Genomic DNA, 25,960 nt, shown 5'->3' with positions numbered 1-25,960 from the left:
CCGCACACTGCACACGCGTACACCCGACGCGACACGCGACACACGACAGAAAAGGTGGTGGCTGGGGGAGTACTGATGGGGTGTGGCGAGCTTGGTAAGCAGGACAAAGTCCACGGGAGGGGTGCCGGCGGGGGAAGGCTGCATGGTGACCACGCCCTGCGTGGGCTCGTCGCCGAACTCGAAAGTGATCGGGTGCGACGGCGATGACACGGTCCTGATGTTGCTGGTCATCTCTGCGCCCGCACACCACACATGCGTCAGTCACTTCGTCGTCACCGGGGTGTGCATTGAGCGCATAAGGTGCGCCGTACCGAGCTTCACGGTAAGCTTGAGTTCGGGCACAGCGAAGCTCTTTTCCTTCGGAACAAAGTACGACGGGTTGTCGTTTGTCGACGGCAGCCGCCACTGGAGCTGTGGAAAGCACGCACAAGCCACACGACACGACACGACACGACACGACACACACGGCACGCACACACACACACACACACCACACACGACGGAGGCGAATGGTGAGACACATATCAAAGGAGGCCACCCACTTTGGCTGGCGCTGGCGCTCAACAACGTACGAGTCCCTCGACGAAGGTGAGTTCGGTGGCGTAGGTGATCGAGATGGTGACCTCCTTGCCCGGCGGCAGGTTGCCCACGTTGACCGTGAACACGTTGGCCTCGTCGTCCTTCTCCTCCAGCTTGTAGGCGCCATGGCCGCTAGCGATCGCGTCCTCCTACAAATGTGTGCGCGTGCGTGCGTGTGTGGTGGTGCGTGTGCGGTGGTGTGTGTCATGACCAGCGTCGACATGACACGTCAGCACGTGCGTGAGTGTAGGGTCAGAGGCGGGGGACTGCGCACGTAAGTGGCGCGGGCCTCCTCCTTCTCCTGGATGACGCCCCGGATCTTCTTGCCGTCAATGCAGGCGACGAAGTTCGTGACGGCCGCCTTCTCCTCCAGCGGGAACATGTACACCGCTGTACCAAGGTTCGGGTTAGCCGCGTGTGTGGCGGCGTGTGTGGCATCAAACGTGTAGCGGGGAGGCGTGGCGCAGTACCTTCGATGGGCTGTTCTTCGACGTTGATGAAGGTCTGGTGGATGGTCACCGAAACGACGAAGTCGGCGATGAGCGCCTCCACCCGCACATCCTGTGAGAATAAAAGTATTTAATAATAGAGCACAAGGGATAACGAAATAAATTGAACTAATATTTATTAAAATTCATTAATATATATTCAAAAAAAAGTAAATACCTTGAGTGGTATGGGCGCCTGCGGTTTTTCGGGGGTGTAGTAGGCTCTGAGCCACCAGAGATAGCCTGAAGGGGGAGGGCTATGAGGTTTGGTGGCCAAGCACAAACAACAATGCTGGGCTGTCAGGAGCGCCAGCTTTTCTCACCTGGAAGGTAGCACATGGCAGCTGAGGTGGGATTTTGAGTTATATGAAGTGAGTGTGAGTCTGCCAACAAGGTGGTCAGCCAGGTGTAAGTGATAAGTGGCAAACAAGTGAAGTTCGTGGTTTCTGCCGGTTGACTGCGAACCATTGCCCGAAACAATGCTTGGAATGTTGAAATATGTTTGTTTTATGTCGGCATAAAAAGGTGGCATCAGGCTTCCTTGTGGAGGAGGAGGTAGCAGTGGACGTAGTCCATGGCGTGCTCGGTGGGCGAGGCCTCGACGAGGGCGCGATAGCGTTCGTAGAAGAGGTCGACCAGCTCTTTAGACTGCTGGCGCTCGCGGCTCGCGTTGAGCCCCGCCAGGAAGACGCCCTCGCTCCACGACCGGATCGTACCCAACAGCGCGTGCGAATACGACACCGCGTCGTACTCGCCTGTAATGACCCTGTTAGAACGCACGACACACACCGCACACACCGCACACACCGCACACACGACACACGACGAACCATTGCCAAAGCTCTGGCGATACGGGCAGCGCACGATGTCGGTCATGCAGGCGTCGACCTTGAGTCGAAGCGAGGCCACCGGGCTGGTTGGGTCCGTGAGGGGCGCCAGGAACTCCTCCTTGGTTCGGTAGTATTGGGCGAACGCCGTTTGGCGGTACTCGTCCAGAGTGATCAGGCCCTCGTCCGCCATGCCCTTCCACAGCTGCACCAACACAACGTGAACAAATCGTTGCGTGTGCGTGTCGTGCGTGTCGTGTGTGCATCTTACCTTATTCATGACGTCGAACATGGACTGCTGGTATTCGGTGTTTCCGAGGTACCTGCCCTGCTCGTCCACGCAGAAGTTGACGAGGAGCAGCCGTCCGCCCTTGGCCAGCTCCCTGCCCTGCGCGCATCGCACACGCTAAATCAGAACCTGGTTTTGACACACACACGCACACACACACAACACACGCACTCGGTGGAGCAGTATGGTCTCCCAATCCTTCCTGGCGTGAGCCTGGAAGACCGCCTTCTCGTCGGGGCTGGCGCCCACGGCCTGGACGTGCTGCGCCAGGGGACACGGGACGCCGGTGAGCCAGTGCATGGCCGTCGCCGAGAAGCCCAGGTGAATCGACTCCGGCGGGAAGTTGGGCTCGTAGAACGACCGCCCTGCATCGATGCGATCAGGGTTCAGCGTGTGCGTGTGCCGTGTGTGTCGTGTCATGTCATGTGTCGTAAGTCGTAAGTCGTGTGTGTCGTGCCATCGCGTGTGCGCTTCCTATCGTTTCGCGTGAGTGTCGTGCGTATCGTGTTGTGTGTTCGTGTCGTGTCGTGCGGTGGCGCGATACCGCAGGCAAAGACGTAGACGTCAGAGTTGCCATAAAGTGGGCTCTCCTCGTTGGCCGGGTTCAGAAGCGTCTCGAAGAGGGCCGAGAAGTCGTTGCTGGGCCTGTCCGTGTAGGTGATGCTCACGCCCACGCCCGCACCCCGCGCAGCTCGCACCGCCTCGACCGCTCGTCGCATCAGACCTGCAAAATATATTTATGTAAAATATTTATATATTTATTAATAAATATTAATAGCTACCTTGAGAAGTGCCACCATCGGCGGCACCATAGTCGGCGATGGTGAAGAGGGACAGGTCGGTGGGTAGACGTGACGCTGAAGATGCCTCATCCGCTTTGTTGGATGCAGGGTCACCGGTGGCCAGCGCACCCTGCAGCGCCTCAAGAAGGAGCGGCAGCGCGTTCATGATGGCTGCTCCTGCGCCCTTGGTGTGCGCACTGTAGAAACCGCCGCCCTTCATCTCCAGCCCCTTCCGCTCCCACGTCCCTCCACCCTCGTTGGACATCTTCAATTAATTTGTGAAAAAAATATTAAGGAAATAAAACAAATAAAAATGGCGTCGGCAACGCCTTGTTGGGCGAACGTGTGGCGGCCATCAGAGGCCCACAGAGAGGAGGCTGCCTTGCGCATCGTCACCGCCACCTTCGTCGTCGTCGTCTTCTTCTTCCTTTTCGAGAGCTTCGTCGGAGCTGTGTGGCGGGTCAAGGGGCTGCCAGCTGAGCAGCTCGCGCTGTTCGGCACACCGCCGGATGAGGGCCTGCCACACGGGTTGGTCCTCCCGCGACCGCGCCTCCGTATCGAATCGGCCTGGACCACTCGCCTAAGTCAGTTTCGTTGACTTCGCCGGCCCATGCCGCGGCGGAAGGTGCCAGAGGTGACGAACCTTGCGGTAAGACCCACGGGACCGTGCCTTGCCAGTAGAAATAGGCCGCCGGGCAGACGACCTGCACGCTGTGCTCTTGCATGACCTGTCACGGAAACGCACATGTAACACGCCACGCACATATGAGACACGACACACGATTGACGACTGGCGTAGCTTTTCTGGGCTCTTTTTGTGACCGGAGGCAACCTTGAGACATTGCGGTTCGTTACTGGCGTAGGACGTGGCGAGATTGATCAGGCGGAGATGCGGCAATCGCTTGGGAAGGGTCTCGAACCACAGGCTGGCAGGGGTCCGGACAGACAGCGCCTGCTCCTGTGTAGTTAGAATCACTTAATTGTGAGCTTACAATTGCTTGCTCTGTAAGTCGGAGGTGGGTTTGTTTGGTTGTGAGTGAGTCTTGGCGGACGTACGTAAGACAGGCGCGTGAAAGAGAAGTCGAGCGAGGTGATGGAGGCGGGCAGGAACGCGAGGAGGTCCCACTCCTTCGAGATGGTGGCATGCGCGAATGAAAGCGACTTGAGCCCCGATGGGAGGCTCCTGCATCAGGAAGTGTTGAATGCATCAGTGCGACACACGTACACAACGGGCACACTGTGAAGCAAGTCTTACCACATCAGCGGAGGATGCTCGGCGCTCCCCCGGATGACCTCTGAGCGATTGGCGCGGAGAGTCTCCAGGCGCGGCAAACACACGTCAAAGTCCACGTTGAACGCGTACAGATAGGAATTGGAAAGGTCCAGACTCGTCAGCGTTGTTGGCATTCCTGGGCAAGGTAAAGGTGAAGCACGCGCACGAAATGTACGAACGCAGCGCTGGCGTTGGTTGGGCCTCAACACAGAGAGCGTGATCGGTGATTTTGGGGTAGTACCGTAGAGATGGCTCAGTGCGAGGTGTGCGCCGCATAACTTGAGCTCGGTCAGAGCCGGCGGCCACGGTACTTTCAGTGTTTGTTCTGAAGTTGAAAAGTGGGCGCGTGTCATGGGCGTCAGCGCGACGACGAGCAGGCATAGGTGTAGGACGAGGGCGTACGGAGTTGCCTCTCTGGACCCGAGACGGAGGAGAGGTCTAGCACTTCCACGCTCGACGGTATCCACTGAGAACGCCCAGAGGGGTGAGCACACACACAATCAGAAGTGTTCAGCCACTAGTGAAAGTCAGTAGTGACTAGTCACCTGGAGGTGTTCCACGCCCAATCTGGTAGTGGAGGCAAGGTTGAGCTCGCGCAGGGCTGTGAGGCGAGACAGATACCTAAGCCCGAGGCCGGTAACTTGCGTGGAGCCCACATCCAAGCGCGTGAGGCCCACGGGCAGCCTGGCCAGTCCTTTCGAATCGTCAAGGCACGACACAACACACATCACGATGACCTCATTCATCAGCACGATCACACAACGAGGCAACAGCGCTACTATGTAGGAGTGAAGACGAGACGAGGTACCGCGATTGGTGATGGCCGTATAGCTCAGAGTCAAACTCTCCAGCGTCTCTGGCAAGTGCTTCACGAGCTGCAGGAGCGACAGGGTGAGTGTGAGAATTCACGCTACGCTACGCTGCGCTGCCCGGTTCGGCAGCTCGCGTACCGAATCAGAAAAGGAGTCCCAGGCGGAGAGGTCGAGCGACACGAGGGCCGGCCAGCTCGAGGCGAACGTCAACGCCTGCCGCATGCTCTTCTGCCCGGTGACCAGGCCTGTCGTGCACAAAATGCGCCCGATCCATCAAAATAATAAAGGATTTAATTTTCCTACTTACCTGAAAGTAACGGAGAACGGAGGGGTAGGTGGGAGGGTGTGGTACCGAGGGGGGGAGAAGGTGTGGTGGCGCACTCTGGAGAGGGCGAGCGAGCGCAGGGTCCAGCACGTGGTGCTCAGCCGGGCCAGGTCGCCCGTGTCCAGGTACCCGCACACCATGGCCCACAGCTCCGCAGGCAACCAAAACAACCCCGCCACCTCCTCGTCCCCGTAGGCCTCCACCTCAGCACCTTCCATCTTTACGCGTTGTTTTTCCAAGTGTTCATTCAAATAAAAAGCCAAGTTATTTGGGTTTCGGAAAGCATTTTGAAACGTATCGCAATTTAATCAAAAATTTCGATGTTAGAAAAAGCAACAGGGGGAAAATCGCGGACAAGCCCGGCTTTGGCGGGGTGGACGGAGGGGCGAGCACGGCAAGTTCAGGGGTTTGCCACCTGGCCTGCTCTTGTCGAAGGGACACCACCAACACTGGTGTAACGTTCGCATCATGCAGGCCCCGACATCAGACGCGAAGAAGACCAATCGATCAACAACAGGCACAGTAACTACACGAGGAGCAGTAGAGAAGAAGATGACGTCATCGCACGATTTTACCAAATTGAAGGAATTGTACACAGCCGCCGGACAGGGGCAGGTCTTTCGCTTCGAGGAGAAGTTGAATGAGGAGGAGAAGATCGCCTTCTATGAACAGCTACAGACTATCGATGTGGAAGACCTGGCGAAGAAGTACGCCGCCGCGACCAATCCTTGTACGTACTCAATCATTCCCGCTACTCGCATCGCATTTTCCTCATGAATGAGGAATCGCGTAGCGCCAATGCTGACGTCGCGCTTTCCTCTCAAGGCGGAGTGGGTCAGAACTCAGCGAGGATTGAGCCCCTGCAAGCGTCTGTCAAGATTGCGGAAGCGAAGCCCGAGGAGAGGGCTCGATGGGAAGAGCTCGGCTACCAGAAGATTGCCGAGGGCAAGGTAGCTACGCTGGTTGTCGCCGGCGGCCAGGGCACGCGCCTGGGCTGTCCCGACCCCAAGGGTACTGTGGACATCGGCCTCCTCTCCCACAGGTCGCTGTTTCAGATTCAGGCGGAGCGCCTGATCAAACTGCAGCAGCTGGTGACCGACAGACTGGGCAAGCCATGTACACCTCACTCCGCTTATTTGATCCATTTATGTATTCTCTTTTTTATTTTATTTATTATTAATGATGTATATGGTAATTAGGTAGAATATTGAAAGCTGTTTCTTATTCTGATTTCTCGCTTCTTCATGGAACACAGGCAAACCGATACGGTGGTATGTGATGACCAGCATCGACACGGACGACAAGACGCAGAACTTCTTCAAGGACCACAACTACTTCGGCCTCAACGCGCAGGACGCCGTTTTCTTCCAGCAGGGCCTGTTGCCGTGCCTCACCAAGGACGGCCACATCATGCTCGAGTCCGCTGGCCGCGTAGCCATGGCACCGGACGGCAACGGAGGGCTCTACCACGGTATGTGTTGCGTGTGCTGGATAGGCGTGTGCGTCTGAGATCGTGTGCAACGCTCGAATGTGTTGGCTGACGGCACGATAGCGCTCGACAAGTGGGGAATCCTACAGGACATGAGGAAGAACGAGGTCGAGTACATGTTCCAGTATTGTGTAGACAACATCCTCATCAAGATGGTGGATCCCGTGTTCCTGGGTTTCCTCTACGAGTCTGCCGCTGACGTGGGCTGCAAGGTCGCTCCCAAGGTAAGTGATGATCACCTTCCTTCAAATTGATTTCCGCTGCCCGCTGGGCGCTTAGCTCATCTCTTCTGCTTCGCTTCAGTCTGCGCCCAATGAGGCTGTGGGTGTCCTCGCCCTGCGAGACGGCAAGTACGGCGTCATCGAGTACAGCGAGATCGACAAGGAGCTGGCCGCCAAGCGGGACGAAAAGACGGGCGAGCTCATGTTCAACGCCGGCCATCTGTGCATGAACACGTACCGCATCGATTTCCTCGAGAAGGCGGCTCGCGAATACTCAAGCTCCCTGCCGTACGTGCTCCCCCGCCACGCACGCGCGCAAGAGGCACTGCGAGCACGAGATGAGTGACGACTAACCGTCTGAATGCCGAATGACCATCACAGTTACCACTTGGCCTTCAAGAAGATCCACTGTGCCGATGAAGAGGGCAACCCGGTCATCGCCACCGCCAACAATGGCTACAAGCTGGAGCAGTTCATTTTCGACGTGTTCGAGGTTCGTCGACACACACGACACACACGACACACACGACACACACGACACACACGACACACACGACACACACGACACACACGACACACACGACACACGACAGCGAAGCATGACCTTTCCACCTCCTTGAATCCTTCCAGCACGCCAACAAGTTGGTGGCCTTTGAGATCGTGCGCGAGGAGGAGTTCTCGCCGCTCAAGAACGCCTCGGGCGCGGGCAAGGACTGCCCCGAGACCTGCCGGCGGGACCTCTACAACCTCCACAAGCGTTACATCACCCGCGCCGGCGGCCGCTTCCTCGAGCGGGCCACCAACGGCTCGGCGGCCGCCACCAACTCAAGCGGCGGCGACGAGCAGCTGGACGAGGTGGAGATCTCGCCGCTGGTCTCGTACGCCGGCGAGGGCCTGGAGGGCGTCAAGGGCCAGACCTACGGTCTCCCTTTTTTTATGGATGCAGCCGTGCGCGACGGCGGTGGACCGGGGCTCAGCGTGCATCACTTTAACTGATGATGCGAGTGATGAAGAGGAGATCTCCGTGTCACTGGTATGGAAAGTGGCGGATGCTGTGATATTTTGGAGAGAGGGAGTATATGTGTTTGTATATAGTAATAGATGAGAAGAATTTAGGTATAGATCAACCCTATCTCGGTCTGAAAAGTGCGTCAGCCGGTCAAAAAGGTTCAGGTTGCTAGGGGGACAAGCCGAAACACGCGGTTATTAGCCAACGGGGGGGCTAGCCGCCAACGGACGCCCGGTGTGGCCTTGCCTATTGAGAGTGGCATCAACAAACCACGTACCCACCTCTTGAAACAGTCCCAACATCTCCCTCCACCCTGAGACAACCAAACTACAGCCATGCAAGCACACCACGCCCTTCTCCTCCTCTTTCTCTCTCTGGTCGTATCGTGGTCTCTTCGATGCTCGGCTTCACCAGCCATTGGTGCGGGCCTCACAAGAACCCCAAGGGGTCTATTATTCAAATTATTTGTCTATTATTCTTTCTATTACTGGTCTGCCTAAGTTATTTATCTGTTTTGTTTTTCCACCCGCTCCGCAGTGACTGTGTGTCCCTCCGGAGGTACGCCGTGCGACTTCTCTTCCATTGGTGCGGCGATCAGCGCAGCCGTCAGCGATACTGTGATCAACGTCCAGGCCAGCTCCTACTCCGAGACTTCCGGCCCTACAACGTCCCTCGTCCCGCTCACCCTCTCGTACTCCACCTAGCTCGTCCAGCTCAGGTTTTTATATTATCTTTCTTTTTCATTTTATTTTACAATTCTATAACGTGAATGGGGCAGGTTCCAGGGCGTGGGTTCGATAGTGGAGGGTCCGCATTGGGACGTGTGGCTGCGGGTCAACTCGACCGTCAACGTCTTCGGCAACCTCCGCCTGGTCGGAGGTATGTCGTTGGCCCAACGCCCTCTTCTGGCCAGTCACGAACTCACACCATCCCTCAACCCATCCGCACAGCTTTGGAGATCGGCAGCGAGGGCAGTCTCACGCAGCAGGACCGCCTCACTGTCGTGCCTCCCGCCAACTTCAAGTGCAATGCCACGGGCTGTACGTGCTCCTCAGATCAGCCCCGAGAGCCCAGCACTTACACAGAAGACACGCACACGCACCACCGCACACGCACACACACAGGGTTGGCGGGTCGTTCGTTCGGTGTGGCACTGAGCGAGGGCGAGTGGCAGCAGAATGGGGTGGTGAACGTGACGCTGGTCTCCGACTACCCCGCGCACGGCGTGATCTCCCGGCCCGAGAGCGAATCGGGCGGCAAGTGGGAGCAGAAGGCCGACGCCTACGTACGCGTCGAGTCACCCAGCCAGGCCGTGGGTATGCACCACTTCGCCGCCGGAGGTCTTGCCCTTTCTGCCCTGCGGACGAGCTGTACTCACGGATCTTGGGCGTCCAGGAGTCTCGCTGGGCCAGAACATGGAGTGGATTCAGACGACAGGCCAAGCTGTGGTGTCTGCAGTGTCGACCACCAACGCCACCACAGGTACGCTCAGCGCGTACGTGGTGGTGTTGCCCCTACCCAGTGCTGACTCCTCTGTCTTGTGTCCGGCGGGCGGTTCGCTGCAGCGGTCTATCTGGAGGGCGACAGCGAATGGAAACAGACTACCGAAGTCACGCTGTCGAGCACCGCCCGCAGCACGCTCGCAGCCACCGGTATGAGACCCATTGGAGTCGCGCGTATGTTTCGACTCCACTCCCACCCACCACTCGATCCAATCATAATCATAGGCGTCGCCGTATTCGGTGGCAACTGGCGGCAGTCCGCCCCGGCCAACCTGACCATCTCCGGCCCAACAGGGAGCGCAGGTGCGTGCACCACTCGAGTCACCACCACACCGACCAGCATCTAACTACTTCCTCTCGTGTTGTTTGGATTGCAGGTGTCCAGACATCGCTGGCGGCCATCGGCTCCTCGAGCGGCAACGCAGGGAGGTGGGTGCAGGAGGCGCCCGTTTCGATCAACTGGCCGGGCACCGTCGGCCACGGGTTCAGCTGCAAGGAGACCGGCGATTGGCAGTGCCTCACCGACGACCTCACCGGCTTGGTCGGCGGTACCGCCCCTCTTGGCTTCGACCCTGCGCAATCGCTTGAGCGCTCATGGTTGTTCGGTCGGTGGTGCGTCACAGGCGTGCACATCGCGGAGCAGGAGCAGGGCCAGTGCGAGTGGGCCATGGGCTACGTACCCGAGCTGCCGTCCGGCTTTTCTGTCCAGTGCGAGTCCACCTACGACTCCAACGCCTTCCAGCTTCCAGCTTCCCTCTCGCCCTACTTGACAGGTACCTGCCCCCATGCGTGTCCAGTGAGCGTGTGCGATGGCTTGTGCGAGTGTGGTGTGCGTGTGTTGTGTGCGTTGGTGTTGTGTTTTGTTTCTGACGATCACGTCGATTCCAGCCTCCACAGGCTGCGCGGCCTCGACGGTGGTGCCCACGGTGGCGCTCTTCGACAACTCGCCGATGACCGCCGCGAGAGGGGTCGTGTACGAGTTCATCGTGACCAAGGACCTGCTCCCGTCTACGGTCAACTTCAACTTCTCCGTGTCCTACGGCAACGGGTCCCTTGACACCGCATCAAACTCCATCGTCCCAGGTACATAGACGTCTAATCATATGTGACGATTTATCAACTATTAATATGTATATAGCTGAAATGTCAACACAATTTAATTAACTCACAATCAGGTGAGGGTAACACAACGATCTCGATGCGGTCGAACGTCAACGGGTCGGGCAGTGGGTCGCTCCAGCTTCTGCCCGCGCTCGGGTCGTTCGCGCTGTCCAAGTACCGGATCGCGCTGACCTTTGTGACGCTGTACATTCTCAACACGCCGAGCGCCGACGAGAACATCGCGCTGGTGCTGAGCTTCAACGTCTCGGCTCCGATCATCGGCGTCAACCCCTCCAGGGGGTCTACCGACGCCCCGGTGGGCCTGAACCTGGTCGAGATCGAAGAGGTGGCGCCCAACGGGACCGTTGTCCGCACAGCATCGGCTCTCAAAGGTAATACACGCACTACCGCACACGACACGACCGCACACGCACGCATGACACACGACACGACACGACACACACGGCTGAGAATGTGAACAATGTCAGGTGAATGGAGCATCGGACAGGTGCCTGACTACGTCGGCGCGGCGCAGACCTACCGATTCTCGGCGGACCTGCTGGGTAGCAACGACACCCAGTTCGGCCTGCGGTGGTACCTGTTCGACCGCGCGATCAACGTCTCGGTGCCGTCCATCGTCAGCGACGAGCCGCTGGCTGCCTCGCCCGAGTTCGCCAAGATGACGTTCCAGATCAGCCCGAGCTGGCCCTGGCTCTCGCCGGACAATACGCTGCGGCTGCACATGAAGGTCAGCCCCGGCTTCAGCTCGGTCACGGTGCAGCCCGACACGCCGCAGCGCGGTGTGACCTCCTACGAGCTGGCAATCGGCAGCGCAGGCGGCGACGAGTCTGAGCCGAGGACGGCGGTGGTGCGCTTGCTCGGCGCAGCGCTGTCGAGGGCCGATGACGGCACGCTGGCGCGGGTGCACGTCGAGCACGTGGCCAACGAGGCCGCGGCCGAGGTGGTCCTCTCGTTCGACCACTTCAACGGCACGCTCATATTTGATCCAGGTCCGTTGCGCGGCGTGTGCGGTGGTAATGTGTGTGCGGTGTGTGCGGTGTGGCGTGCGACAGTATCTGATCTTGGCGTGTGGGACATCAGACTTTTCGGTGGTTGTGGGCTCCAAGAAGGGGAAGAGCTCGAGCGATGACGGCCTCGTGGTGGCGGTGGCCGTGGCGGTGCCTGTCGCGGTGGTCGTCGTGGTCGTGGTCATTCTAGTGGCGCTGGTGGCCGGCCTTGTCTCGAAGCGAAGATACGCCAAACGGTCACAGAGCCAGCTCACAGCCATCAGCATCGGCCGGGAGGACCTCGAACAACTGTGAGCGCTCTGATCTATATCGGCAGACGACTACTATGTACAGGTGATGAACACTTATTTAACAAGCCCAAGAGCCAAACATATGGGATAAGAGAGGCTGATGATTATTGTGAGAAGGGCCAATGGCGTATGGCCTCAATAAATATTGTGTGATTCCAGCACAAACACCTAAAAAGGTCCACCGTACCATATTTCGCTGATCGGAGCGGAGTGGCGCTTCGCTGTTTTCCTCCTTGGCACCGTAGTCGGATAGGAGCTGCACCATTTCCCTGAGCTGCACTTGGGCAACCCCGAACATATAAAGGCGCTTCTCTTTCATATTCAATCATCGCTTGCTCCACCAGACTACATCAGACAATGATGACAACCTCATCATCAACACCACTCGTTCTCATTACCGTTCTGATCTGCGCCATCTTCGCCATCAGCTGCGCCAGGGGCGAGATGGTGGTGAATGGCCAGTTCACCACCGATCTCTCCGGCTGGACCGTCACCACCGGCGCCTACTCCGGCTACCTCAAGCAGCTCAACGGCCAGTGCGCCATGGGCTCCGTGGGCGGCCTGGGCAACATCACCCAGACCCTGGCCACCACCTCCGGCGCCACCTACACCGTGCGCTTCACTCTGGGCTGCAGCCAGGGCACGCCCAACGCGTTCCTGGCCAAGTTTGGCGGCTCGACGCTGCTCTCGCTCATCAACGGCCCCGCTCAGGCCCAGACCCAGTACTGCCGCACCGTCGCCGTCCGGTCCACGTCGACCGTCCTCTTCTTCGGCGCCCGGCACGACCCGGCGGCCTACCTGCTCGACGATGTGTCCGTCCTGCCCGGCAGCCTCTGCCCCAGCCCCACGCCCACCACTTCGCCCACGCCGTCCACCACCCCGTCGCGTTCGCCCACGTCATCGCCCACTGCATCGCCTACGTCTACTCCCACGCCGTCCACCACCCCTTCGTGTTCGCCGTCGACGTCGCCGGTGCCGTCGCCGTCCGCTTCGCCATCGCCGCTGCAGCCCATCGAGGTGCCCTGCACTACGGGGAATGCGAGCTTCAGCTGGCTGGGCCACAACAATGGCCTGGGTCCGTGGGGCGCGGCGCCGGACCCGTTGCTGGGCTGGCTGGCGGTCAACTGCTTCGCCAACGCCGTGCGCGGTGTAAGCTCGGTCCGCAGCTTCACCTACCACCTCCGCCCCTACAACGTCTCGGGCGCGTTGTTCGTGTTCGACGACTCCTCGGCGTCGCCGGCCGCGCGCGGCTTCGTGATCGACGCCGCCGCGCAGACGATCGTGGCCGCCACCGACATCACGCCCGGCCTGCCCACCAGCTTCGTCACGGTGGTGCCGGCTGTACAGCCCACCTACACCCCCGGTCCAGGCCACCTTCTCTGGGCCGCTCGCCGCGCTGACCCCGCCCGGACCTACCTGCTGGCCTTCTGCGCCGAACCGGCCTCGCCCGGGACCAACCAGTACTGGTTCCTGGAGGAGGGCTGGGTAGACACCAACCCGGGCGCGCTGACCACCTGCGCCGACGGTGCCGGTTGCTTTGCAACGCCTGCGGGCGCCAACTGGGTCTCGCACACGGCCCACGTCCTGACGACGGTGGTCGACTACACCTGCGATGCGCCCACCACCGCCCCTTAACTCGATCGAGTTACCATCACCACACTGGCGTGTTTTTAAATAAAATAACTCCCCTGTGGAAGTTGTTCTTTTATATTGTCTAATAAATAGTGAGAATAATGACAAGGATGGGTGACATTAGTGTGGGCACACTTCAGGCGAAGATGGCGCCGGAGGTGTAGCGGTAGAACGAGTCGACAGCCTCGATCTGCGCGAGGATCCTCTGCCTGCGCAGCGTGGGCGTGGCGGCGTCGTCGAACTCTCTGGGCGAGGGCGCCTGGCCAGCGCGGCGGCCGTTGTAGTCGCATCTGTCGTTGTTGGCCTGCGTCGTGGGCGGGATCTGGTCCAGGAGCGACTTCCACTTGTCCAGCCCGCGCTGGCCGTCTCCTCGCCGGTGGTCCCTCTTCTTGGTGGCGGCGTTGGTGTTGGCGGTCGTGGCGGCCGGGGTGTCCTTGGAGCGGCGGAGCGAAGTGGGCAGCTTCATGGTGTTGGTGATGATGATGGCAGTTGGTTAGATGAATGAAGCGTTTGGCAGAAGGGTCTGACCGCTATTTATGCTGGTGAACGGCTTGGTTGATTGGGTGGGCATCACGAACCAGAGACCTCCCCGGCGGAAACCTCATCTCCGTTCAGCGGCTTCATGATGGGTCCTCGTTCTCCTTCTTCTCGTCTGGGGCACCGCTTGAACAGTGGGTTTTCGCCGCCACGTTCTTTGCACGAAACTTACAGTAATGGGCAGGAAAACGGGTTTGCCTTGCGTAATCCGAGATCATTCAGACGAATCAGCTGCTCAGTGTGACGTCACTCCGACTGATCTCAGCAATTATGGAAAAAAACGAACGACACAATTGGCGGCCGAGGTTGCACTGCACTCCCCCTCGCCATGCGCGGAGGGCTCAACTGCCGAGCCGCAAGCTCGTCGGAGTCAGCTCGCCGAGGCAGGATTGCCCGGTCCACGGTCCACCACATAAAAAGCTAACTGCCGCGACAATCCATTCACCACAACCCACCACTCGACCAACATCTCACCCACCCAGACAAGCATGAAGCTGCCCACTTCCCTCCGCCGCTCCAAGGACACCCCGGCCCAGGAGACCGAGCGTCTGCTGGCCTCGACTCCATCATCAGAGCTGACCACCACCGCTCCCTCGGGCACTACCAAGACAAAGACTACCAGGACCACCACCACCGCGAGCGGGATCGACAAGTGGAGCGACATGCTCACTGCCCACGATCGAGCGGTTCTGGCCAACTACAACAACAACGCCACCAGCCCCCGATCGAACGCTACTTCGCCCCGGCGGCAGGTCAAGGACGAGGCCGACCAGAGCATCCAGAAGTTCCGAGACGGCGAGCAGGTCGCGGCGCTGGCGGCGCTCTACGTCGCCCAGCCGGCAGTGTTCGCCTCCTAGTCTCAACCCCCCCCAATGAAGGCGGCCATCATAGGGCAGCCTGCCTTCCAAATCGCTCCCATAGGGGACGCGACACTGTTTGCAATGTAAACACAACAGGCCATTTACACAGTCCATCACTTGTAAAATGATTTTTTTCTACAAACAACACCGACCCCTGGTGGCCCCACTACACTGCTGTGGGCATTGTCAGAGGAAGGCACAAGAGCCAAGGGTGAACCAGCTCCATTGGGAGAAGTGTCGAACCCACCGCTGACAGTCACGTCGGAGCTACAGACAAAATAGAGAGGGAGGAAAGAAAAGGTTATCCTTGTTGAAGAGGCAACATGTTGGCTGTTTACAATAAATAGTAGATGGCAGTGTGGCTCGCCAGCATTCACCCCCGATAGTCTCATATGAGAACGGGATCTGAGATGTAGGCGTTGAGAGAGAGAGAGAGAGAGGATGCAATCGATTGCAGCGCTCAGAGAAGGAGTAGTGGATGAACGTCGCAGACGGCGGCGAAGGCGGCGAGCTGAGCCCCGGTGCGGTAGCGCTGTATGCCGGGGGTGGCATTGTCGTCGATCCACCGCGGGGAGCACACCGCGCCGCTGGGCTTTGGGTGGGCAATGTGACCGGGCAAGCGCGTGTGCGAGGCAGACGAGGAGTCTGCGCGTGCGAGGTCCTCCCACTTGCCGAGGCCCCGCTGGCTGGGGCTGGTCTCGAGCTCCGGCTTGCTGCGGCGGAGAGTCGGCAGGAGCATGTTGTGTTGGGTCGAGTTTGTGTTGTGTCACGGGACAAACTGGCTAGGCCACTGGTTGGCTGAGAAGAACGCAAGTGTGAAGCTGAGGCCTCAGCTTTATGGCCGATCGAGCTTAGCTCCATAATAGGAGCTACCAGGAGAAGGAGTTCATGTCCCTCATCACCGCCGGAGCTTTGTTTCTTTGAACGGTGAGCCTGCAAGCACGTCACCAAGCAAGCCACGTAATTTCACGTCATAGGCTTCTGACCGAACATTGACAAAACCACGTCTCCTTCGTCATCCCCCCCCCCCCAATTCAACAAGACAGGCATGATGGTGTTTGTCGGTACGTCATCGGTACTATAAAACAGGTTTTTATTGCGGATGAACGTGACTTGACATTCTCCGCCAGCCAGACGGAAGTAGTTGGGTAGCTAATCGAAGGCGGCCGGATTGGTGGCGTAGAGCGCGGCCATGGCCCCCAGCTGGGCGTCGGTCCGGTGCTTCTGGATCCTCGGCTCGGCCTTGTCGTCCACCCACCGCGGCGAGACCAGGGTTCGCGGGCTCGCCTGCGGCGTGATGGTGGTGGCGGGTGCGTCATCGGTAGTCGGCGAGCCACCCTCTGCGACCAGCTTGAGCTCCCACTTGGCGAGGCCCTCGCCGCCGCCTCGGGGCGTGGTGGTGCGGCCGCGCGGGCTGGCGATGGTGCCTCGAGGCGTGGTGCTCCCTCGCGGGCTGACCAGCAGCTGCTCCTTCTCGTCCGCTGGTTCCTTACTTCGCCGGAGCGCCGGTATCTTCAACATCGATTGTTCTACCGTCCTCTTCTTCTTCTTCTTTCTTGTCCGCTTTGTCGCTTCCTGCTTGACAACCTCAATTTGGTCGGAGTCTTTGTTGGCAGGGAACGTCTGGCGACGTTCGCCACGGGGGGCGCCTTGATGATGCAGCGGTCGGAGGTCGGCCGGAGACCAAAGATCGCGGGTGCAACCGACGTTGACCGGTTCTCGGTCGCACACACAGAAACGAAGACATAAAACGAAGACATAACACACCCGTTCTGGTGATTGGCTGCTGTCCGTCAACCGCACGGCGGGCGACACAACGAGAGGCGGCCGAGGTTGCTGGTCCGCCAGACCACGAACGGCGCCGCTGAGTACACAAACGACGGACAGACAAGCCACCACAACCACAACAAACACAACGCACGACTCGAAGAGGCAAACTCGACCTAAGCTATCATAGCCTCCCCCCCGGACTCCACCACACAACAAAGCCATGAAGATTCCTGGTCTTGCCCTGGGTCGGCGCCGAAACTCGCACACGCCCACGCCCCCTTCGTCCATGCTTACTCCAACATCATCTTCACCATCTTCGCCATCTTCGCCATCTTCACCATCTTCATCATCTTCATCTTCATCATCTTCATCTTCAACACGGATGGGCCGAAGCAAGAGCCAGCGCGGCATGGGCAAGTGGAACAAGGACGCCATCGAACCAACCATCACAGAGGGGCGGCGTGGGCTCGCCTCGTCCGACTCCTCTTCCACATCATCTTCTTCACCCAACGCCCCCGTCATCTTGAAGAGGAAGGAGCGAAGCAAGAGCCAGCGCGGGCTCGACAAGTGGAAGGACCAGCTGTCCGCCGAGGACCAGCAGGTGCTCGCCCTCACCGCCGTGCGCAGGGAGCGCAGCAACCCGTCGACGCCGCGGCCCGCAGCAGCGACAGAGGACCGCGATGGCGTGTGCTCGCCGCGGTGGCTGGACGACTCGGCGGACGACAGCGTCAAGCAGTACCGCACGGGCGCGCAGATCAACGCCATGGCTTCGCTCTACGCCGTCAACCCGGCCGTCTTCTCCTGAACTGTAACCACAAAGCACTCCCTCGCGGAAGGAGCTCGCTGAGAGTGGGTCTCTGGATTTTGTGTTACATTTTATGCAATAATACTATTATTTTTATTTGGATAAAACCGACGAATTAGAAAACAAACAGAAAGAAAGAAAAAGGAAAAAGAAGCGAAATGTGGAGATTGTGTGCCCAGGTCGAAAACTTGTTGTGTTGTCAAAAATGCGTGTGTTGCGGTCAGGGACCGAGTTGCGTCTCCTCGTCATCGTCGGCATCGGGCTGTTGAGACAGGTCGAGGAGGAACACCTTCTCGCTGCCCTGCAGCGACGGCGCCGAGGAGAAGGAGGACATGAACAGCGGATCGTCTTCAAAATCGCAGAGCCCGTCGAGCTGGGGCACGAGAGGCAGGGACGATGGCAGCGACGCCGCTCGCTTGGTCGACGACGATGATGACGACGATGACGATGACGATGATGACGACGATGATGCGGCGGCGGCGGTCTGGCTTGGCTGACTTGATTGACTCTCGGATGACTCACCCTCCATTCGGTCAGCCTGGATGGTGAACGCGGCGGTGGCGTTGTCGCCGTCCGCATCCGACTGGCTGCTGCTCGCCACCTGCCGCGTCCGCCGGGCTATCCGTTTCCCCTGCGGCCTGGGCAGCACGTCGCCCTCCTGGCTGCTGCCGCTGCCGTTGACGCTCCGCGCTGTCCTCCTGGCCCGCCGCAAAACCGGCGACCCTCGCGCTTCACTCCTTCTCTCCGGCGCCGCCTTCGCGCTTTCATCGTTTTCGTTTTCGCTCTCGGCGGACCCCCTCTTCCGCTTCCTTCTCTGGTTGTCGTTTTCGCTGTTGCTGTCGCTGTCATTGACGACCCCGGAGCTCCTGCCGCTGGCTTCGCTCGTGAACTGCCGCTTCGCGAGCCTGGGCGACCACGTCGCCGGTACCACAGGCGGCTTCGGCCGGCCTCGAGCCGGGCTGACCTTGATCGCCTTCTGCTTCGCCTTTTCCTCGCTTCCGGGCGATGACGACGAGCGCGGCGGGGTGGGAGGCGAGAGCGTGCGCGTCGCGACTGTCGCAATCGTCGCCGCGGTCGCTGCGGGGCTCGGTGTTGGCTTGGGCGGTGAGCCCTGAGTGACCGGTCGCGCTGGCTCCTGGTACTCGTCCTGGCTCGAGTCGGCCTTTTTGTTGGCGGTTCGCTTTTGTGCGGTGCGCTTCGCGGTGCGCTTGGTCGTCGGAGCCGCTGCCGAGACATCGTCTTCGCTGCAGCCCATCAGCGCCATCACGTGGGCCTTAAAGCTCTCGGCCAGTCCTCGCGTCTGAGACCCAGAAACCGGACGGAATCAGTGAGCGTGCATTTGTGCGTGCGCGCGCGCATTTGTGTGTGTGTGTGTGTGGTGCATGTGCGGCGATGCGTGGCAACTGGAGGCGGAGAGAACAGCAGCGTACCCGAGAGCCGACATCATACCCACCCTCGAGCACGGACACGACCTTGCCCTCGCAGTGGCGCTCTGCCACCTCCAAGAGTCGGGCTGGGGGGAAAAGAACGAAAAAGAAAGAAAATGAAGAGAGATAAGTCGCAGCCGATGATGCATTGGCGCGGGGGGGGGACGTACTCGTGATGTGATGATAGTCTAGGCCGGTCAGGGCGAAGCCTTCCTTCTTCCTCGCCCCGCGAATGGGATCGCTCTTGTGGCCATCAAAACTGCTCGCGTGGTGAACAAGCGCCACGTCGTTAAGTTCATTTAAATGTGTGCGTGTGCGGTGGTGCACGTTCGTGCGTGAATGAAGATGGACGAGTACCCGCTTGAAAGGAAGAGGAATTGGGGCGCAAAGGCGTCCAGCTTGCGGACGACCTTCTCGAATTCCTGACGATAGGTGGCTGCGGTCGTGCAGTGCGGCAGCGGCAGATTGAACACGTTCCCGCCGCTCTCGTGGCCCGTTTCTGTCGACAGAAAGTCAGCAAGCACCAAACCGCGCAGTCGGTGGTCGGTCGGGTCAGTCAGACAAAGTGCGAGTGCGCACCGGGGTAGAAGCTGTCGCCCACGGCATGGATGGAAACGAAGAGAAAGTTGTCATCGCCGGTAAAGATCTCTTCCGTGCCGTTGCCTGTGTGTTTCCACACAAAAATGTCGGCAAAGACACACCGTCATCAGCTCACTAGTGAGGCAGCCTCGAGGCGACCGCAGGGCCAAGCGCGTACCGGCGTGAACGTCAAAGTCGACGATGGCGATTCGGTGGAGGTCGTGCTTGAGGAGGGCATACTTGGCGCCGATGGCGACGTTGTTGAGGAGGCAGAAGCCCTGCGACTTGACCTGCCCGGTGCGCCCGCTACGGCCGCAGTGGTGCCCTGGTGGTCGAACGGCGCAGACGGCATTGCGATGGGTCTGGCCCATGACCAGGTCGACAGCTTCGATGACAGACCCAGCGGCATAGAGCGCCGCAGCCCATGACTCGTGCGACATGAATGTATCGGTGTAAAACTGTGCGTGCGTGCGTGCGTGCGTGCGTGCGTGCGTGCGTGCTGCGTGCGTGCGTGCGTGTCGTGCGTGCGTGCCGGTTGCGTGTCGTGTCATGCGTGTCGTGTCGAGTTGCGTGTCGTGTGTGAACGACCATTATGATTATGGGGAGCGGATGAGCGTACGTTGGCGTCCGAATTGTCCATCTCCAAGGTCGACAGGGTGGCATGCACGGTGACCTGCGAACCGCCTTGCGTCGGCACCTTTTCGCTCATCTTCCGCACGTACGACGCGTCGTGTACGGCCTGTGACAGAACACACGACGAGACACACAACATGAGACAACATTTCGCATCAGATTTCAGACGTTCAGTGTTACGATGATGGCCATGGTGGCAGAACCTTGACCCATCGCAGATCTGCCTTGGATGGCGAAGCGAAGAGCTCGATTTGCCTTTGCGTCTCCTCCGAATCGTGCAACTCTTCGATGCACTGTGGTAGGGGTGTGTGCGGTGGTACGTGCGCGTGTGCGGTGATGCGTGTGCGTGCCGGATGGTTGGTTACATTGATCATCGGCCACGAGCAAGAATGGATGGAGGCGCACCTGTATGGTGGCGGAGAGCCGTTCGGGCACCTCGCAGTGATCCTCCGGCACCAGATGCTTGAGGCAAGCACGGTGGAAGAGCGCCGCCGTCTTCTTCTTCTTCTTCTTCTTGCCTTTCGCCGGCTTTGCCAGCTCCTTTGCCTTGCCATTGGCCTTGGCCTTGGCCCTCCTGTTCGCCGACACGCCAGCCTTCTTTTCCTTTACCTTTTCCTTTTTCTTGTCTCGTTTCTGTTCTTCCTTCTTCTCTTGGATGTTGGTGGTTTCCCCTTCCTCTTCCTCTTCGCTGACGTTGTACTCGTCTCCTTCATCCTCTTCTTCATCTTCGTCGTCGTCTTCTTCTTCGTCGGATGAGCCCAGTGCGAGAGGCGCAGGCTTTTCTGGGACGGGGGCACGTTCGCGGAGGTTCCTGCGCCGTGGCGCCGGCGGCGCGGCGCCATCAGCGACCAAACTCTGCATACTCCGCTCTGTTATGCACCAGCACATAGCGCGCAGGCGCGGAGAAAACCAGCCGTCAATTGTTACACTTCATCGACCGAAGCACTGGCGAGAGAGAGAGAGAGAGAGCAAAAAGAAGCTGAAGCCGCCGTACCATCACCAGGCGCAAGCGGAAACCGAGCGGTGCGGCCTCTGCGGTCGAGCATCGTCACGGTCTCGTCAAAGCTGACCGAGCGGCCCCGCTTTTTCTTCTTCACCTCCGCCTCCTCCTACATAAGGCCAGCGAGGTGAGCGCCGATGACTTGCTGCGCGGTCGTGTGGCGTACCAGTTTGCGCGCCAGAGGTGGTGCAGCTTCGGCTGCCTGGCTCTCATCGAACTCGGGGATGACGATGTTGAAGGCGAACGGCGGACTGGACGGGCTGAGGCTGTATGAAAGCGTTTTCGGGCTCAGCACGTCTTCTTCCTGCGATTGCGACGACTGCAGGAGGAAATCGCTGGCCCAGCGCGCGTCCCGATCCGACCCCTCGATGTCCACCTCCTGACTCGATCCATTCTCAATTCCACTCTTGAGCTGTAGCAATCGCATCATCATCGTCATCATCACACACGCGCGACATGAAGGTGATCAGGGTTAGTGTCGGTTTCCTTGAGCTCATGGTGGTGATGGTGGTGACAATCAGCGTTTGTGTACCTTCTTGCTGGGACGTAGGTCGGCGCTGTCCTGCTTCGCCTTGTCCTCCAGCTCGCGCTCCTCCTTCTCCTTGGCCTCGCGCTCGGCCTTGCGCTTGCGCAGCTCAGCGGCGCTGAGGCGCTCGCGGTAGTCGCCGTCGTCCTGGTGCTCCTCCTCGCGCGTGTACTGCCCGCGCGCCAGATAGGAGCCGTATACGCCCAGCCGCTGCTGCGCCTTCTGCTTCTGCCGTCGCTGCGGCCTACATTGTAGAGGGACGCCACAACGTGCAGTCCACATGAGCGTGATCATCAAGGCAAGTGAACAATCTGCAACGAAAAATGTTTACGATTGTGCAGATGGAGGATCTCGCGTTTCATTGCCCTTTGCGACCGATAGATTTTCTTCCTCTAGGCTCGATGAGACAGCGATTGGAGAATGGTGGGCGAGGTAGGTGATCATCTTTGACGAAGCTGCGTACCTGGATGTGCTCATCTGGTTGTGAGCCAAGCGTTTGCCTCGTTTGTGAGTCTCTTGCTCAAGAATCGAGCCCAGCTGGAGGAGAAACACAGGCGCTTCGAAGATGCAGCTCGCCGAGCTTGGCGGAGCAAATCTGGTAGAAATAGAAAAACCTAGGAGAGGAAACAGAGAAAAGACCAAACGAACCACGAAGACAAGATGAACGCAGCACCTCCAGCGCATGAGCAGCTCAAGAAGAGCAACAAGAGGCACCACACGCCAGAGGTGGGCGAAAGCCATCCCACGCACGATGCCACTCTCCACATCCCCGCATTCGAGAGCCCCTCGCATTCGCTGGAGAAGGTGGCGCAATCCGAAGATGTTGCCAACTCGGCATCGTACTTGATCCGAAACGACATCGAGATGGTCGTGGATGAAGACGAAGAGACAAGGGAGGAGGCCGCATCCAAGGAATCGGGTCACCCCACGCCGTTCATCCAGCAACGCGACCACAAGCTGAAGGACATCGCGCGCACTTTCCGATCTGAAGACTGGGCCGGCTTGGGAGATGACCAGCTGGCCATCCGCAAGTATACCGGCGGCCTCTCCAACAAGCTCTACCGGTGCACATCGCTCGTCGACCCTCATCAGAAGATCCTCATCAGGGTCACCGGCAGCTCCACCCAAGGTGCGCGGTTTGCATTTATTTATTTTATTATTTATATATTTATATATTTATTTTACCCAGATATGTTTGATGATTTACTCACCCAGCTTTTTTTTGTGTTGTTGTGTTGTGTGTGGCAGAGGACGGGAGTGACGTGTCGCTGGCGGATCGGGATGGCGAACTGCTGGTCTTCCAGGCGGTGTACAAGGCCGGCCTCGGCCCCAAGTTCTATGGTAGGTCGCCGCTCCTGCGGCTCTCTACCTCTTGATGTCCCGTTAACGTGCTCGTCTCCCGGTCCGCAGGCAAGTACAAGAACGGCTGTGTCTACGGGCACGTTGACGGTGTGCAGCTGACCATCGAGGAAGTGCACAAGCCCGAGGTGAGCCGTGTCTTGTCTGTGTACAGTTAGGTGAGCCTTGCAGCGTATGAGCTCACACCAGCGTTCTCTCTCGTGCGCGCGTGTTTGTGTGGTTGCAGTACGCTGCGCTCATTGCGAAGAGGCTGGCGCAGTGGCACGCAAAGATGGAGATTCCCGACGTAGCCAGGGAGCCAGCCTGGTCTCTGCTCGTGCGGAAGTGGCTCGACCTCATTCCCAAGAACGACCTCTCGCACGTACAGCGGGAAGAGCAGGTAGTCTCCATTATGTTCCCTCATGTCTCCCAGTGCCCCTGCTGGTGTGGTACTAACGTGTTAACGATTCATCAGAAGGAGGAGTGGGCTGCGCTGGGTATTGATGTGGTCAAGGAGATGGACGAGCTGGAGGCCATGCTGGCTTCGCTCAATACACCGGGTACGCCCTGTGCTCCTCTAGCCCCACAGAGCGACAAGGCGAACCGTCTCAAGTCTTAAGTCTATTTCTTCACTGTGTGCAGTCACATTTTGTCACAACGACGTCCAGCCGATGAACTGCATCTACGACAAGGAGTCCAACACCGTCGGTTTCATCGAGTGAGTGCTGAGCCTCTCTCAAGCAGTCGCTCTCATGTGTATGCGGTTGGCTGACACGTTGTGTTTCTGCGTGCGTTACTGGTGCAGCTTCGAGTACGCGTGCTACAACCACAGGGGGTGGGACCTGGGTAATCACTTCTGCGAGCACACCGGCTTCGACCTGGACTGGACCAAGTTTCCATCGCGCGAGAAGCAAATGTTCTTCCTCACCCGGTACGCCACACACACACACACACACATGTCGTAAAATACAGAACACGATTGCGCAAGGCATGCAACGCGACGGCACGACGCGCGCACTACACGACACGACGCGCCCGCAGTGTTGACCGACCAGGCTCTTCACTCTTGAACAGATATCTGGAGGCGTTCCTCGAGCGTCAGCCTACAGAGCTGGAACTTGAGCGTGCCTACGTGGAGGCCAACAAGTTCACGCTCGCGTCGCACCTCTACTGGGGCATCTGGGGCCTCGCGCAGGCCAAGGTGTCCGACATCGACTACGACTTCTTCCAGTACTCGCTCCGACGGCTCACCATGTACACCAAGACCAAGGCCGCCCTCTACACCCTCCCCATGCCCCAAGCCTGAGAATTCCATTTATAATAATGAAAAAGCATTTCCTGGAAACCAACGGCCGAAAAGGGAATGTGAAGCGTCGGCCAATCAACACAGTTTGTAGTGAAAAAAATTCTAACGGACTCCGAGTACCAGGAAAGGCTCGGCCCGAAGAAAAGGCGGGGGAAGAGATGCCAGACCACAATCGCCTTTACTCGACAAGGAAGAAGCAAACACGAACGACAAGGAAGACATTTCATTCGATCTGTAACACCCCGAACGTAAGAGGGGAAGAATTGAAATTGTTTTGCCTGCAGATTTGGAGAAGAAAAGATGACGATGAAGATGTCGAGAATTGGCGGCAGCCACTACGCCATGTGCGATACGGAGATCCTGGGCGAAGGAGCCTTTGGCGAGGTGAAGCTGGGCTTCCACGGCGGTGACATGAAGACCAAGCTGGCCATCAAGCGAATAACCAAGAGCAAGCTCTCCACCACGATGCGCGAACACCTCAAGGTGGAGGTCGACGTGCTGCGACGATGCCTCCACCCCACCATCGTGCCGCTGCGCGACGTCGTGGAGACCGAGGACGATGTCTACTTCGTCATGGACTACGTCAACGGCGGTGACCTGTTCGACTTTGTCGTCGCGCGCGGCAAGCTCGACGAGCCCCTCGCGCGCCGTGCCTTCGGCCAGCTGGCCGATGCCGTCAACTACCTCCACAACCACCTCGGTGTCATCCACCACGATCTGAAGCTCGAAAATCTTCTCGTCGACCTGTCCGCGGCCGACGACGTCTCGCTCAAGCTGAGCGACTTCGGCCTGTGCTGCACGGTGCAGCGCCCGACCGACATCCTCACCAAGTTCTCCGGCACCGAGGCCTACTGCTCGCCCGAGGTGCTCGAGGGCCGACCCTACAACGGCAGCGCCAACGAGGTCTACGCCATGGGCGTCATCCTCTACATTCTCGTCACCGGCGCCTACCCGTTCGACTCGGAGATCGAGCTCCAGGTGGCCCAGCAGACCGACTACAGCCACCTCTCGTCGCTGCCCTTCCCTCGCCAGGTGTCGCGCGAGTGCCGCGACCTTGTGCTCACCCTGCTCGACCCCAACCCACGCAAGCGGCCCACCATCGAGCGCGTGCTGGCCCACCCGTTCCTCCAGCCCTACGTCGCCACTCTCAAGACTCTCGAGACGCAGAAGGAGGAGCAAGACGAGCTCCAGTTCGCTCTCGAGCAGGAGCAGTACGAGCTGCTGGGCTGCGAGGAGGAGATCAACGTGTGCGAGGTCTCCGTGGCTGACGAGGAGCAAGACGACGACACCGGTGACGACGATGACGCCATTGATGCCTCGCACGTCGAGCTCAGCGTCATGGTTGACGAAGACGACGACGACTTCGACGGCATGCTGCAGTGAGTGAACTGCTGCAGCCGCAACCCGCGTCTCTCTTTCCCTCTCTCTCTCTCTCTCTTGCGCCAAGTAGTGCACCTGTCGTGAGAGCAAACACTCAAAACCAACGAACATAAACTTCTTGCTTACAAACTACACCAGTCTCCAAATGACAA

General features: G+C 58.9%; 14 protein-coding genes across 14 annotated transcripts in view; 7 read left to right on the top strand and 7 right to left on the bottom strand.

Annotated features, from left to right (window-relative positions):
* The window catches only part of ACA1_256650 (von Willebrand factor type A domain containing protein), a gene marked incomplete at both ends in the record, with an annotated part of 5,049 nt that extends 3,643 nt beyond the window's left edge, over window positions 1-1,406 (bottom strand). Inside the window, 7 exons of the mRNA XM_004333491.1 lie at window positions 106-233; window positions 312-411; window positions 573-728; window positions 854-969; window positions 1,050-1,140; window positions 1,246-1,310; window positions 1,391-1,406. Coding sequence (XP_004333539.1) covers window positions 106-233; window positions 312-411; window positions 573-728; window positions 854-969; window positions 1,050-1,140; window positions 1,246-1,310; window positions 1,391-1,406 — 672 coding nt within the window. The remainder of the gene's footprint in view (window positions 1-105; window positions 234-311; window positions 412-572; window positions 729-853; window positions 970-1,049; window positions 1,141-1,245; window positions 1,311-1,390) is intronic.
* A 192-nt stretch (window positions 1,407-1,598) lies between these two features.
* ACA1_256640 (cyclopropanefatty-acyl-phospholipid synthase) lies at window positions 1,599-3,230 on the bottom strand (the record flags this gene model as incomplete). Its single annotated transcript, XM_004333490.1, has 6 exons — window positions 1,599-1,822; window positions 1,898-2,099; window positions 2,166-2,282; window positions 2,355-2,548; window positions 2,728-2,907; window positions 2,993-3,230. The coding sequence occupies 6 exons, from the start codon at window positions 3,228-3,230 to the stop codon at window positions 1,599-1,601; spliced, it is 1,155 nt and encodes a 384-aa protein (XP_004333538.1).
* A 90-nt stretch (window positions 3,231-3,320) lies between these two features.
* On the bottom strand, window positions 3,321-5,593 carry ACA1_256630 (Fbox domain containing protein; the record flags this gene model as incomplete). Its single annotated transcript, XM_004333489.1, has 10 exons — window positions 3,321-3,532; window positions 3,609-3,693; window positions 3,747-3,923; window positions 4,022-4,148; window positions 4,221-4,374; window positions 4,641-4,704; window positions 4,784-4,859; window positions 5,040-5,113; window positions 5,189-5,278; window positions 5,432-5,593. 10 exons carry the CDS (start codon window positions 5,591-5,593, stop codon window positions 3,321-3,323), a joined length of 1,221 nt encoding a protein of 406 aa, XP_004333537.1.
* Window positions 5,594-5,927: 334 nt separating this feature from the next.
* ACA1_256620 (UDPN-acetylglucosamine pyrophosphorylase 1, putative) lies at window positions 5,928-8,081 on the top strand (the record flags this gene model as incomplete). The annotated part of the gene is made up of 9 exons (XM_004333488.1): window positions 5,928-6,105; window positions 6,201-6,325; window positions 6,356-6,491; window positions 6,631-6,846; window positions 6,928-7,088; window positions 7,168-7,373; window positions 7,467-7,578; window positions 7,716-8,007; window positions 8,032-8,081. 9 exons carry the CDS (start codon window positions 5,928-5,930, stop codon window positions 8,079-8,081), a joined length of 1,476 nt encoding a protein of 491 aa, XP_004333536.1.
* A 410-nt stretch (window positions 8,082-8,491) lies between these two features.
* ACA1_256610 (uncharacterized protein) lies at window positions 8,492-12,019 on the top strand (the record flags this gene model as incomplete). The annotated part of the gene is made up of 14 exons (XM_004333487.1): window positions 8,492-8,514; window positions 8,693-8,785; window positions 8,873-8,973; window positions 9,045-9,134; window positions 9,219-9,410; window positions 9,490-9,576; window positions 9,660-9,746; window positions 9,822-9,899; window positions 9,974-10,144; window positions 10,220-10,369; window positions 10,494-10,679; window positions 10,772-11,089; window positions 11,186-11,707; window positions 11,799-12,019. The coding sequence occupies 14 exons, from the start codon at window positions 8,492-8,494 to the stop codon at window positions 12,017-12,019; spliced, it is 2,319 nt and encodes a 772-aa protein (XP_004333535.1).
* A 353-nt stretch (window positions 12,020-12,372) lies between these two features.
* On the top strand, window positions 12,373-13,650 carry ACA1_256600 (uncharacterized protein; the record flags this gene model as incomplete). The annotated part of the gene is made up of 3 exons (XM_004333486.1): window positions 12,373-12,825; window positions 12,846-12,998; window positions 13,024-13,650. The coding sequence occupies 3 exons, from the start codon at window positions 12,373-12,375 to the stop codon at window positions 13,648-13,650; spliced, it is 1,233 nt and encodes a 410-aa protein (XP_004333534.1).
* Window positions 13,651-13,783: 133 nt separating this feature from the next.
* ACA1_256590 (uncharacterized protein) lies at window positions 13,784-14,271 on the bottom strand (the record flags this gene model as incomplete). The annotated part of the gene is made up of 2 exons (XM_004333485.1): window positions 13,784-14,005; window positions 14,233-14,271. 2 exons carry the CDS (start codon window positions 14,269-14,271, stop codon window positions 13,784-13,786), a joined length of 261 nt encoding a protein of 86 aa, XP_004333533.1.
* Window positions 14,272-14,672: 401 nt separating this feature from the next.
* ACA1_256580 (uncharacterized protein) lies at window positions 14,673-15,041 on the top strand (the record flags this gene model as incomplete). Its single annotated transcript, XM_004333484.1, has 1 exon — window positions 14,673-15,041. The coding sequence occupies one exon, from the start codon at window positions 14,673-14,675 to the stop codon at window positions 15,039-15,041; it is 369 nt and encodes a 122-aa protein (XP_004333532.1).
* Window positions 15,042-15,230: 189 nt separating this feature from the next.
* Window positions 15,231-15,783, bottom strand: ACA1_256570 (uncharacterized protein; the record flags this gene model as incomplete). The annotated part of the gene is made up of 2 exons (XM_004333483.1): window positions 15,231-15,311; window positions 15,529-15,783. The coding sequence occupies 2 exons, from the start codon at window positions 15,781-15,783 to the stop codon at window positions 15,231-15,233; spliced, it is 336 nt and encodes a 111-aa protein (XP_004333531.1).
* Window positions 15,784-16,196: 413 nt separating this feature from the next.
* ACA1_256560 (uncharacterized protein) lies at window positions 16,197-16,565 on the bottom strand (the record flags this gene model as incomplete). Its single annotated transcript, XM_004333482.1, has 1 exon — window positions 16,197-16,565. One exon carries the CDS (start codon window positions 16,563-16,565, stop codon window positions 16,197-16,199), a length of 369 nt encoding a protein of 122 aa, XP_004333530.1.
* A 631-nt stretch (window positions 16,566-17,196) lies between these two features.
* Window positions 17,197-17,619, top strand: ACA1_256550 (uncharacterized protein; the record flags this gene model as incomplete). Its single annotated transcript, XM_004333481.1, has 1 exon — window positions 17,197-17,619. One exon carries the CDS (start codon window positions 17,197-17,199, stop codon window positions 17,617-17,619), a length of 423 nt encoding a protein of 140 aa, XP_004333529.1.
* Window positions 17,620-17,839: 220 nt separating this feature from the next.
* On the bottom strand, window positions 17,840-22,066 carry ACA1_256540 (histone deacetylase domain containing protein; the record flags this gene model as incomplete). Its single annotated transcript, XM_004333480.1, has 12 exons — window positions 17,840-18,919; window positions 19,050-19,132; window positions 19,217-19,305; window positions 19,404-19,545; window positions 19,626-19,709; window positions 19,804-20,083; window positions 20,245-20,364; window positions 20,462-20,551; window positions 20,664-21,127; window positions 21,253-21,367; window positions 21,425-21,670; window positions 21,791-22,066. 12 exons carry the CDS (start codon window positions 22,064-22,066, stop codon window positions 17,840-17,842), a joined length of 3,069 nt encoding a protein of 1,022 aa, XP_004333528.1.
* A 378-nt stretch (window positions 22,067-22,444) lies between these two features.
* ACA1_256530 (GmCK3p, putative) lies at window positions 22,445-24,428 on the top strand (the record flags this gene model as incomplete). Its single annotated transcript, XM_004333479.1, has 8 exons — window positions 22,445-22,913; window positions 23,033-23,125; window positions 23,195-23,271; window positions 23,370-23,522; window positions 23,598-23,682; window positions 23,765-23,840; window positions 23,955-24,053; window positions 24,197-24,428. 8 exons carry the CDS (start codon window positions 22,445-22,447, stop codon window positions 24,426-24,428), a joined length of 1,284 nt encoding a protein of 427 aa, XP_004333527.1.
* A 300-nt stretch (window positions 24,429-24,728) lies between these two features.
* On the top strand, window positions 24,729-25,811 carry ACA1_256520 (protein kinase domain containing protein; the record flags this gene model as incomplete). Its single annotated transcript, XM_004333478.1, has 1 exon — window positions 24,729-25,811. One exon carries the CDS (start codon window positions 24,729-24,731, stop codon window positions 25,809-25,811), a length of 1,083 nt encoding a protein of 360 aa, XP_004333526.1.
* Between the last annotated feature and the right edge of the window lie 149 nt (window positions 25,812-25,960).

Source organism: Acanthamoeba castellanii, assembly GCF_000313135.1.
Source record: "Acanthamoeba castellanii str. Neff unplaced genomic scaffold scf7180000084769, whole genome shotgun sequence".
NCBI classification, from domain to species: Eukaryota; Discosea; order Longamoebia; family Acanthamoebidae; genus Acanthamoeba; species Acanthamoeba castellanii.
This window is presented reverse-complemented; position numbering and strand designations above follow the sequence as displayed.